At 52.0% G+C, this 12,003-nt stretch overlaps 4 protein-coding genes across 4 annotated transcripts; 2 read left to right on the top strand and 2 right to left on the bottom strand.

The window, feature by feature from the left end:
• Positions 1 to 347: 347 nt before the first annotated feature.
• On the top strand, positions 348 to 2,478 carry BDW43DRAFT_109051 (general substrate transporter). The gene is made up of 2 exons (XM_032037881.1): positions 348 to 1,077; positions 1,137 to 2,478. Exons 1-2 carry the CDS (start codon positions 574 to 576, stop codon positions 2,271 to 2,273), a joined length of 1,641 nt encoding a protein of 546 aa, XP_031899259.1. The 5' UTR covers positions 348 to 573; the 3' UTR covers positions 2,274 to 2,478.
• On the bottom strand, positions 2,479 to 6,197 carry BDW43DRAFT_108957 (TBC domain-containing protein). Its single transcript, XM_032037879.1, has one exon. The coding sequence runs from the start codon at positions 5,987 to 5,989 to the stop codon at positions 2,684 to 2,686; it is 3,306 nt and encodes a 1,101-aa protein (XP_031899260.1). The 5' UTR covers positions 5,990 to 6,197; the 3' UTR covers positions 2,479 to 2,683.
• Positions 6,198 to 6,800: 603 nt separating this feature from the next.
• On the top strand, positions 6,801 to 7,986 carry BDW43DRAFT_312102 (SDR family NAD(P)-dependent oxidoreductase; the record flags this gene model as incomplete). Its single annotated transcript, XM_032047301.1, has 4 exons — positions 6,801 to 6,922; positions 7,017 to 7,048; positions 7,135 to 7,465; positions 7,530 to 7,986. 4 exons carry the CDS (start codon positions 6,801 to 6,803, stop codon positions 7,984 to 7,986), a joined length of 942 nt encoding a protein of 313 aa, XP_031899261.1.
• A 292-nt stretch (positions 7,987 to 8,278) lies between these two features.
• Positions 8,279 to 11,615, bottom strand: BDW43DRAFT_108986 (DENN (AEX-3) domain protein). Its single transcript, XM_032037880.1, has 2 exons — positions 11,015 to 11,615; positions 8,279 to 10,944 (listed from the first exon to the last, which is right to left on the bottom strand). Exons 1-2 carry the CDS (start codon positions 11,396 to 11,398, stop codon positions 8,572 to 8,574), a joined length of 2,757 nt encoding a protein of 918 aa, XP_031899262.1. The 5' UTR covers positions 11,399 to 11,615; the 3' UTR covers positions 8,279 to 8,571.
• Positions 11,616 to 12,003: the final 388 nt, after the last annotated feature.

The following is a 12,003-nucleotide window of genomic DNA, read 5'->3' on the forward strand; positions in this document are numbered from 1 at the left end:
ATATGTTGCAACCATATCTCTACCCTCCTCTACCATCCCTTCACTGTCATTGGATAGTGGACTAGTCGTATCCCTCCAGAATCCAGTGGCTGTGGTCCCCACTCAATGATAGGTAAAGAACAGGAAAGGTCTTCATATAACTCATAGACTTATAAGATGGCGAAAAGTGGAGTTCCCCCGTCTATCGGCATGTCTCCGCATTTCAGCTTCTCCTCCCCTGGAAGTGGGAAATCTTACCGTTTGGAACCCGGCTCAGTGTAAACGACGTCATCGGTTTTGTCTGGTCCCGACATGCATCGAGTCGGTCGAGTCGGTTTTAGACTAACTTCACCTGTCGGATAGCCGATACTACATATAAATATGCCGGACAAATTTGTGTCCCATGTTTACTTCATGAAACGCAAGGTACTCCGCAACGGTGCCACGCCACACCATCCCCTATCGCCGGGTAGTTCTTCTCTTGCCGTCCCTAATTGAGTAATTTTCTCTTCTTCTCTCCTCCCTTGTACATACTATACTATACTGTATACTTACTACTATACACCCGGGCCCCTCCACATACCACCATCGACCATGAGTTCACTCGATCTAGACAAACGCAAAGATGGCCCAACAGTTGAACATGACGAAGAAGCCCTCCCGGGTCTTCATCATCAATCGGTAGATCTTCACAACGATCCCGATGAACTATCATACGGCCCCGGCGGTATAAAGGGCCTCTTTTACTCCAAGTATGTCTTCGGAGCAGCCTTCCTCGCCTCCCTGGGCGGGTTCTCCATGGGATATGACATGGGCGTCATCTCCATCATCAACGTGATGGACGAGTTCCATAAGGTGTATCCCCGGACCGAAACGGCATTCGGGAAGGGGCTGATGACTGGCATGCTACTGCTGGGCGCCTTTGTCGGCTGTATCTTCATGTCACACCTCTCAGATCGCATTTCGCGCAAATGGGCGCTCACAGCGATGGTGGTGGTCTTCGACATCGGCGCAATCATCCAAACAGCAGCAACAAACTATGACATGCTAGTAGCCGGGCGATTCATCGGCGGCGTAGGAGTCGGCACCCTAGCAATGGTAAGCACATAACCCTAACACCACAATTAAAAAAGATACCCCAAACCAACTCCCAACAGGGCGCCCCCCTCTATATCTCCGAAATTTCCCCCCCAAACATGCGCGGCACGCTCCTTGTCCTCGAATCCATCTCCATAACCTCCGGCGTCGTAATCGCCTACTGGATCACCTTCGGCACGCGCCACCTCCCCGGCGAAGCCAGCTTCCGCCTCCCATTCGGCCTCCAAATGGTAACAGCCACAGCCCTCGGCCTAGGAATCCACTTCTTCCCCTACTCCCCCCGCTGGCTCGCCCTCGTCAACCGCAACACAGACTGCCTAACAAGCCTCACCAAACTCCGCAATCTCCCGCCAACCTCCCCCGCCATCCAAATCGAATACACCAGCATAATAACCGAAACCCGGCTCCAAAAACTCATCCAAGAACGCAAACACCCCGGCATAAGGGGCATGAAACTCGAGCTCCTGTCCTGGCTCGACCTCTTCAGCTCCAAAACCTGGAAACGCACCGCCGTAGGCTGCGGCATCGCCCTCTTCCAGCAATTCTCGGGCATAAACGCCTTCATCTACTACGCGCCCACCCTCTTCCAATCCCTCGGCCAAACCTCCGAAACATCCCTCATCCTCTCCGGCGTCTTCAACATCCTTCAGCTCGTCTCCGCCGTAATCTGTTTCCTGATCATTGAGAAAATCGGCCGCCGACCCCTCGCCATCGGCGGCGCGCTGGGGATGTCGGCCGCCTATATCGTGATTGCGGTGTTGTCGGGCGTGTACTCGAAAGACTGGGCGGCGAATATGAGCGCCGGGTGGGCGTGCGTGGCGATGGCATTCGTGTTCATCTTGTTGTATGGGGTGTCGTATTCGCCGCTGGGGTGGGCGTTGCCCAGTGAGGTGTTTTCGACGACGACACGGTCGAAGGGGGTTGCGCTTTCGACGTGCGTGATTTGGTTGTCGGATTTTATTGTGGGCGTGATTACGCCGTCGATGTTGGCGGATATAGGGTATCGGACGTATGTGTTTTTTGCAGTGATGTGTTTTGTGGCCGGGGTGTGGGCGTTTTTGCTTGTGCCAGAGACGAGTGGAAAGTCGTTGGAGGAGATTGATGAGTTATTTGGAGATGGGAGTGCAAAGGAGGAGAGGGAGATTGCTGGGACGGTTTTGGGGGGTGGTTCAGGGGGTAGGGTTGTGGGTGTATAGAAGGTTGTTTTGATTCCCCGTCTTGTGGTTACTTCTTTCTTTCTTGTATTAGCTAGGATTATTTTCTTGAAGAGCCTCAGGAAGGATATTTTTATTTTTTGTTATTTTTATTGGTGCGTCTTAGTAGACTGAATACTAAGAGATGAGTATGTATTTGCTTCATGTCAAAAGGGTATCTCAGTTTGCCCCCTTTCCACTGTTAACTGACGTCAAGTCGCCATCAATGAATGAATTTTAAGCGATGCAGGAAAGAATCTAAACTCAAGGATCGTATAATTGCAAGAAACCATGCCAGTCTATAGATATCAAGGAAAGAAAAGTGGTATCATAGAAGGAGCGCAACAGAAACAAGGAATGTATCTCTTGGGTATTGTTAAACATGAAGTACGCGGGAAAAAAAAAGGATAAAATCATTTACTCTCGTCTGGAGGGTATCCCCCAAACTCCCGCATTGCGACTGCCCTCCGCTCCACGACGTCCTCGCGACGCACGACGTTGCGGAGGGCCTCGCTGGCCTGTATCAAACCGTCGATGCTGATTGCATGGTTGGTCATTTGATGGTTGATATACGTGTATAGTTCGGCGGGTGTGGAGCAAGTTGTGAGAAGTTGTTGTTCGTTGAGCTTAAGCAACGCAAGCGCAACTTGGAAAAGGAACGTGCTTCCTCCACCGTTGCCGGAGACGATATCTTTGGTAGCAGATGCACTCGAATCGTTGGGATCTCGGGGGCTAGAGGACGACGCACTGGAGGTAGTCGGAGCAGGGTTGATAACACTGGTAGCGTTGAGACACAAGACAACGTCCCATACGCGATACAATGCTTCCGCGGAGAGACAATCGGTGAACACGGATAGGAACCACTGGAATGTCAACGCCTCTAATTCGACACCAAGAGCTTCCAAATGAGCTGCTAGTTTCGGTAGAACCTCAGAGATATACTGGCGTAGCACGACTTGATCAGCCCGGGAAGCCAGAAGACCATGGTCATAGTAATGTTCTGGGAGGATAATCTCGATCATAGATGCTAGAATCCAGAACGCATCCTCTGCGGCTGGTGTAATGAGAAGGAGTGACGCGGCAATAAGATTCATGCCTTGGCAGTATCCCACCTCCGAATTGCGACGGGCATATGCGAGAAGGACCTCCTTGAGTTTATTGACACCAGGGCCTTTGCGGAAGAATACGTTGTCTGTTAAAGTCCGGTTGATGTCCATGTCGATTTGCGCTATGACAGATGGGTCAGGATCACTGCCGCCGACTCCCTTCACGAGGTCATCATAGTAGCCAGGTACACGCATGGAAGATGCGCCGCAGCATTCGGACCAGACCTTTGCTCGAAGAGCAACGGGGATACCACCGAGGACGAGAGCTCGGAACTCCCGCCATTTCGCGCGGCCGACCTTGCCTTTATTCCCCAAGCCAGCTACCCCTACAACCTCGCCATCCGCAAGAGACGCCTCCGGCATATGTACGGACTGCAATGGTCGGTCCGAAGCTGCTGCCGCCGCCGCCGCGGCTTCCCCTTCCTTCCGCCGCTCGGCACGCACTTTGCGCAGAAACTCGTTCCACCTGACTGTTCTGTCGCGCTGCAGCGAGTCGTGGAGGTCAGTTAATTGTTCGAGAAGCAACTTCACGGGTTCATTCTCATTTACAGCGACGGTTGCTGCCGTGGCCGCAAGTTCTTCGGTCGATGTTCCCGCAAATTCTGGACGATCTGCGACAACAGCGGATGTAGATGCTGATGGCTGAGCATTCGGGTTGACTGAGAGCGAGCCACGCTTGTCGACAGCAACTCCAGGGCCCCGGGGCTGGCTCTCGCCGGTGGTTAATGACACTATAGGACCAGCAGAAGGGGTATGAGACAACAGCTCGGCTGGTCCCGTCGCGATCCTCAAATAGTCCTGCCATCTCCGAACTGCAACATCACCAGACTCTGGATCCTCAGGAGATGGGACTGGCGAGCGTGAAGACTCTGCGGCGCACTGCCTCTGGAGGTCATCACTGTCACCATCTGAATTGTCGGTTCGGAAGCTGTTAAGAGTCTCCGCGATGCTTATCCGATTGCTACCATTCTTGAGTACACTAGCTTCTCGCTGCCTCTTCTTTCGGCGCTGATCATAAATGAACCCGAATCTGTCCGTCAGAAGCTCACTAGGTTGGTAGTTGTTGTACATATGAGAAAGTGTTGGAGGCCGCGATTCCATCGGAAGGATAGCATCCATCTCGACTGGTCCGAGATTGGTTGGGTTGTGGTCAGCGGTTTCCGAACTTGCTCCATGTGAGACACTTGAGGCTGCATGTCTGCGTCCGACTTGATTCGACCGGGCCATGGCACCCGGGCCACTTGTCAATCTTCCTGGCGCTCCGTGAATGCTCGCGTTGCTGTTGATCCTTTTCAAGGCAGCCACTGCCGACATAGCTCCCTTAGAGTTGACCTGAAGGGATGGAAAATCGCCTTTACCCCTTTCCCGATTAGTTGACAGAGCTCGGCCACGCGGGGATTCCGTGTTATTTTCTTCCTTGTTCGTTTGAGGATTTCCAGCAAACAATTTGACTGCCCAAGATGATACGGACCTCGACGACTTGCGCGAATGGACACTGGCATCATCCCCACTTGCCGAAACCCCAGCGAGGCTTTTTCCGATAATCTCACCCGCAGAGCCTGTTTGTCCGCCTAAAGGGTTGAAAAGCTGCTCATCGAGCGCTTTTCGGCGGGCCGCGTTAACTGGATTCCGCTGGCGCCGGGTGTCTTCTTCGTCGACTTCTCCGACATCAGTCATTATGCTGCTCGCTCGGCTGGTCTTCCGGCTAGCCGTATTACTACCGAAGATATAATCCTGCCAATTGCGAAGAGAGCTTTGTCGCTTCCGGGTAGTTCCTGATCCCGATTCAACACTAGAGGTGCCGGACTTAGCATCACTCTCCAAGCGTTGCGGAGCACGAAGAGTAGCTTGCGCAGAGGTAGCATCTAGCGACTCCTCCTGCCGAGACCCCACGTTATCAGTCATTGCTTGCTGCATCAACCCATGAACGCCAGACGAGGATCCGGCTTCCTGTTCCACCTTTGCATCATCCTGTCCCTTCTCAGCCTTCTGGGGTGCATTCTCCAGTGCATACAGCCGACGCTCTATATCCTGATTGGAGACAGAAACCTCCCTCAGCATCCTCTTTAATTCTCTCTCCCTCGCATCAGCCCGCTGGCGCAGAGCCGAGATCTCGGCATCCCGTTGCGCCAAATCGCGGGCAAACTGTCGAACCAATTTCACAGCTCCCGTACTCGCAACCAACCGCTCAATGTGTGCATCATCCGCCAAGTGTAGCGCGCCGGGAAAATCGTGAACCGGGACCGCGTCGTCAAATAAAGCCGCACGGCCAGAAGTTCGTGGCATGCCGCCCGTCAACTTCGCCAAGGTTGCCCTTCGATCCCGACCAGTCATTTCCCCTGAGCTACTGCTATCACCGCTCTCATGATCGTCCAACAACGCGTTCGTCAGGGCGCGGTTCAACGCAGGCTTGCCGAAAAACCCCTCTACTGAGCGATCCGGAGAAAGGGAGGGAAACGACGTGAGGTCGGTGGTGGTAGCATTGGAAGACGCAGCTGACTGCCGTTTTTGAGATCTTGTGCGAACGGGCCTAGCTATTTGGCTGTGTCGGGAAGATGAGGATGTCCGGGAGGAGGAACGGCGCTGCGTGTGTTCGATATCAGACTCCGCCATGACTCCTTGTAAAGTGGACTGAGTAGACGGAGTATTGATTTGCGGACTTCATGAATACTTTTATGCCTACCTCTTCTCATAGGCTGATAGAAGAGAAGGTCGTTATGAAAGCCCGGTAATCGTCTCAGCTGATCTGCCCTTTGATCCTTCGCCAGTGGGATGTCTTGATTGCGTTTTGAAGACGGGAAAGAAACTGCAGATCATCCCACACAGCCCACGAACAGTGAAGTTACAGGGGGAAAGAAGAGCGGAGAGTAAAGAACGACAGAAGAATCGCGAAGGGGCAAAACCGAAAAAAGCAAAAATAAAATAATACAAAGGAGCCAGCAGAGCCTGGAATGTGTCTAACCAAGCAAAAGCCCGTTGGGCCATGACGTGGGACACGACATGTGACCTTGCCTGTTTGGGCCTAGTCCCTAGGGCCAGCTGACTAACCCGATTCTGTGCATTAACCAACCTTTTAACTCGAGTACACAGGTCATGTGCCCCTTGCCAGATGCCACCGCTAGGTATATCACATGACCAGTTTCGGGGCGCGGAACGAGGGCTGCTGACCTGTAACCTGGTTTAGAACTCCTCTGCATGGGTCCTGGAGGTCACCTGACCATAGCCTCGGCTTCTCCCCGCAAAACAGCCCAGCCATGGAGCAATTATCCGAGCCGATTGCATATTAGCCTCCTCAATGCTTCCCTCATAAATCTTACTCTATGTTTATATGTAGCAGTTGATATTGAATAATCATACCATATTTCTCTTGGATATTCTACAGAATACATTTACAAACATTGCAGCCTACTAAATCTATTTAAAAATGTCCGGAGCTGCCAAGCGTCTCCAAGGGATTAGCCAGCAACTGGTGGACGGCATTCCCGATGCAGGCACATTCGAGGGGATCCCTAAGGTTCGACAAGTTGCACAGGACTCAGTTGGCCCGTAAGTTAATCTGAATTATCTAAGTCGACGAGCTTAAGCGAGAGACACTCTCAAAATGCAACACAAGCATAGCCGAATACTAAGTGTGGTATAGCCGTATCAAGGATAAGGTTGTAATCATAACAGGTGAGTCCCTTCTTTTCTCAATGGCCTATTGTTGCAGATGTATGTGTACTTCAAACAGCAGGGCTAACGAAGAATCTCCAAATCAGGAGCCAACTCCCCCGCGGGCATCGGCCGTGCAAGCGCACATCAGTACGCACACAATGGGGCCAAAGCTGTCTACCTCTGTGATTACGACCACTCACACCTGGCAACTCACAAGCGTGAAATTGAATCTCTGTACCCAGGTGTCGATACCCACATCCGTCAGTTCGACGCGGCCGATGAAGTGGCTGTGAAAGCCGTGATTGACGATGCGCTTCAGCAATATGGCCGGCTCGATATTTTCTTTGCAAATGCAGGAATCGTGGGTCAGCCGAAGGCGTTTACGGACATCTCTGGGGAGGACTTTATGAAGACACTGAAGACAAATACGCTTGGGTTAGTCTTTCTTTTCTCAGAATCAAAAGCAAAGGAAAATATGTACTGATGGCCGTCCGATTAGTGTGTTTCTGGCCGTTAAGCATGCGGCCAGCGCTATGAAACAGACTTCGGATTCGAAGCCGTATCCCTCAGGTTCAATCATTTGTACTGCGTCAGTTGCCGGCCTGCGCTCTAATGCCGGCTCGACTGATTACTCTGCCTCGAAAGCAGCTGTCGTTTCTATCGCTCAGACCTGCGCATACCAATTAGCGGGCACTGGTATACGCATCAATGCTATCTGCCCTGGTTTGATCGAAACAGGCATGACACAGTCTGTGTTCGACGCCGCCCGTGCCCGAGGCACGCAGCGCAAGATCGGACAGCTGAACCCCTTGCAGCGAGGTGCTGTTGCTGACGAGGTTGCTCGGGTAGCTCTTTTCCTGGGAAGTGACGAGAGCAGCTATGTCAATGGACAGGCATGGGCTGTTTGCGGCGGATTGAGTGCGGGACACCCATTCGTGCCCGGCAAACTGGCTTAAGGTGCGAATGACTAGTGTACGTACTGACTATATGATATATATCTGTACAAAACATCTTGAATTTAATCAATCTACCAAATGGTAGACATTGTCCAATTCTGAATCTTTTGGACTACAGCAGCTCTCAAAGCAGCCCCCCACCTCGAAACTATAGACAGAAGGAAATGTATGTGCCACGACAAGGAAACACAATGAGTGTGATGGCTCCGCATGGATGCCATTAAAAAAAGATGACCCAAACAGAAAAGTCCCAGACCACTTGGTCCCAGAAAGAAGTGAAGTTAAGAGACGCCAATAGTGCGGACGGAAAATAAAACGGGACAATCAATCCATCCGGCAAGAGACGAGAAAGACAATAAGTCCACCAAGAGAGAATAAATAAATAAACAGATAAGACAAAGAAAAAAGATCTCCATGGCTGAAAAGGCGACAGTGGGAATATCCAAAACGGGGAGGTAGAAAAGAAGACGAAAGCAAAAGTCAAAAACAATGCCATTGCACAACTCGCTCTAACTGAGACGGTGGGGAGCAGAGGTCGTGTCAAAGTCGTTGAAATCAGCGTTGCATCATCGAGATGATGGGAAATTAAGCGACCAGCCGGGAAGTGCTCGACCGCATGAGATCCTCGCTGGCCTGCTTAGACAGAGTTCCGGTCTCAGTCTGGTCATCAAGACCATCGGTCTCATGGCTACGCTCATCATCATCCTCAACTATCCTGGTGGGGACCTCACCCGGTCCATACTGTTGACTCCCCCTTTCCGGAAAGGTTGAGTTGCTCACCATGGACATCGAGGTACTCGACCGATTATGCACCAAGTCTGGGGTGGGAGGAACACTGGAGTTCCGGTGGGCATGAAGGGAGTTATCCACATCGCCCATTTCGCTGCCCTCATGGATCGAAGACTGGTCTGGGGCCAGTCGGTTTCCATTCAGCGTCTTGCTGGACTCGTCCGAGTCCTCATCCTCTGCATCCTGGGCCAGGTGTAGGCCCTCCACCGCGGCAGCACACTGCTCGCTGATGCTGCGGATAATGTCGGAGATCGCGTCGGTCTTGTCCCGCAGGTAGCGATCTGCCACATCAGTTATGCTAAGACGAGCGAGAGAGCGGTTGTGCCCATTACCAATGTTTAGAAGATGCTGCTCCAGTTCGGGACTCATGTCATTCACGACCTTGGAAGCCCTTTTCATATCAGGACGAGGAGTGCTCGATTCTCTCCGAGGCTCCAGTTCCTGCTCAATAACCTTGGATTCTCTAGGAGTCTCTCTGCTTTCCTCAACCGCTTCCTGTTCCGCCAACTCCGAGATATCGACCTCGCTGCCGATGGAGCGGATGATGTGCTCCATATGATGTGTTTGACCATTGATAAGGCTGCGAAGATGCAAAACCACACGTTGAGCCTCGTCGCGCTGGCGAGCCAGAGACGAGTTGCTGTGCTGTAACGACGAAAGTTCCTGCTGGTTACGCTTGCGCTCGCGCTCCAGCTCCTCTGCGATCTCCTGCTGAAGAACCAATGCCTCAAGGGCGTCATCCCGCTGTTTCTCGGTGCCGGACAAACGAAGAGTAAGGCGAGCCACATCATCCTTCTGCTGATCAATGAGGCCAGTAAGGCGGCGGTTCTCACGCTTATGGTTCTCAATCTTGACCTTGAGTTCAGAGGTCTCCTTCGTGAGCTGCTCCGCAAAGGCCTGGAATTTGAGGAACTGCTGTTTCCAGGTTTCTAGTTCCTCAACCAAGAAGTTGTTGCGCTTCGTGACCTTGCTCAGTTCGGTATCCATGCGACCCTTGAGATTAATAAAGTCTTGCCAAGCTTCCATAGCATCGCGCGAGTACTGGTTCCGTTCGCGCACAATCTCGTTGAGATGGCGAGTAGACACCTTGGTCATCAGAGGTTTCTTCACAGAGCCACCGAAGATGGCCTTGACGCCAGTGTTGCGTCCCAATTTCTCGCACACATGATCCATAACGCCCATGACAGCATCCTGGTTCCACCATTGAGGATCCTGCACGCTCTCGACCTCTCCTCTCATCACGATAATCTGACCGGCTGGGATGAGTTTACCACCAGCATATGCTGACCGCAAATGGTTCGGAACGCCAGATGGAGAGATATCACCGTTCAAAGACTGAGTCAGGCGGTTGATAAACTTAGTACGCTGTCCTGGTGTCAAAACGCTTGGTGGGCTGGAAGTCAGGACGAAATTCCGGTCCAGGTCCACAACCAAGGCGTCATTCGGTGCGTTAAACAGAGTTCGACACTCAGCTGTGACACCAAGAATGTAAGGCCCGGGCTCCTGGACCAAGTCCTTGATGTGACGGGCGTGAACCACTGGAACGTACAACCCGCTCCACTCATAGACACGAACGCAGTGCCGAATAGTTTCGGCGGCGATGGTCAGCATAGCGGGATAATGGCTGACGAAGATGATGCGACGAGTGGGCGACACAGCGGCCTCAATTACACCAACAATATTCGGAATTGACAAACAATTGAATAATGGCCACATGGAAAAGTTCTGGAACCCTGTGGGGGATGACGGAAATTGGTAGCACAATGCATAGTCCTTCATATCGATGCGAACAAGGTCGTTCAGACGTGGTGCGGGAAAGCTGAGGATTCGTGACACCTCCTCGGCGTGGAACAAGTTCGTGGCCTTGTTCCAGTGAATCCACATGCCCCGGAGGTAGTCGCCTAAGAGGTCGTACAGTGGGTACCTCGACAGAAAACTCAAGCAATATGGAATCCAGTAGGTCTCCTCCGGGTTGTCATAGAAATCCGGCTCTGTCTTCTTGCGCAGCTCCCGGATGGTCTCTGCGCGCTTTTCGTCGGCCCGTGACCACACCCGCAAAGCGATACCGTAGAGAGTGTGGGTGGAATCTTGCTGTAAAACGAAAGCATGATGCACACAATGAGGCTGAGTTTTGCCTGTGCAGATTTCAACGTCGTGGGGAAAGCAAGCCTATTGTTCGGTGTCAGCTAACATATTCGCGCGGGAAAGTACATATTCAAAACAACGGTAGGATACACACCCTCATTGCCGAATGCAAAGATTTAGCAATCTCATTATCCTGTTCCAATCGGGGACTGCTGCCCAGGATCTCTGGCAACCAAAACTGGCCAACAGCACCTTTCATATGGCCAATTTTCCCCTGCTCAGGTGCGGGTGCCCTCACCCATTGGGAGGGCTCACGGCCCACACCACAGACCATATAGGCATGAGTCAACGTTTTGGGTGTTCGCTGGGCCGGTTTTGCATTTATCTGTGATGGGATTGGCTGAGTGATGCGGGAATGAAGCGAGGAGGTGCGACTAGGAACGACCAGCGAGTTTTCTCCTTGGTCGCGGGTTGACGGGCGGTCGCGTGTGGACGGGCGGACAAAGGAGGAAGACTGTTCTCTCAGAGACGGAGCCATAATGAAATAATGTCGATACCAAGTTGCGTCTGCGGAGTTTCGGGTATATATAATTTTGTATTTTCTTCTTGCCTCTTTTAGTGCCAGGACCCGCAACCACTGGTATCGAGACTTGAAAAGATACTAAGAATTAATTGATGAAAAAGGGTGTAGGATGATCGTAGCGAGATATGAGTGTGACAAGTGCGAAATCCGATCGGCAAGGGAATATAGCGCTGCTAGAGGTTGTAAAGGATGAGGACGGAACGAAGGACCGACAGCCAAAGTATAACGAAGGAACGAGAAGGGGCAATTGGGCGAAATCGAATATCGATACTCAATTACAACCCAGTGATCGAGTTGGCGAGCATTGCCTAAGATATGTAACACGTTCCAACGAGAAGAGAGCCAACGTGTTGGAAGTGAGGTGAAGAACTCACGCACACACTCTTTTCTCACACTCTCTGCGGTGGTGACGGGGGGAAGAGAGGTGAGGGAAGGAGGGAGGGGAAGGGAAGACGAGGGACGGGACGGGAAACAAGAGGGAAAAGGAAGGAGAGGAGCAACAAAGAAAAAGAAAGGATTAGGGAGTTGATCTTGGCCCTGAAGAGTTGGTAACTTGCAGT

This window comes from Aspergillus alliaceus (genome assembly GCF_009176365.1).
Source record: "Aspergillus alliaceus strain CBS 536.65 unplaced genomic scaffold BDW43scaffold_28, whole genome shotgun sequence".
Taxonomy (NCBI): Eukaryota; Fungi; Ascomycota; class Eurotiomycetes; order Eurotiales; family Aspergillaceae; genus Aspergillus; species Aspergillus alliaceus.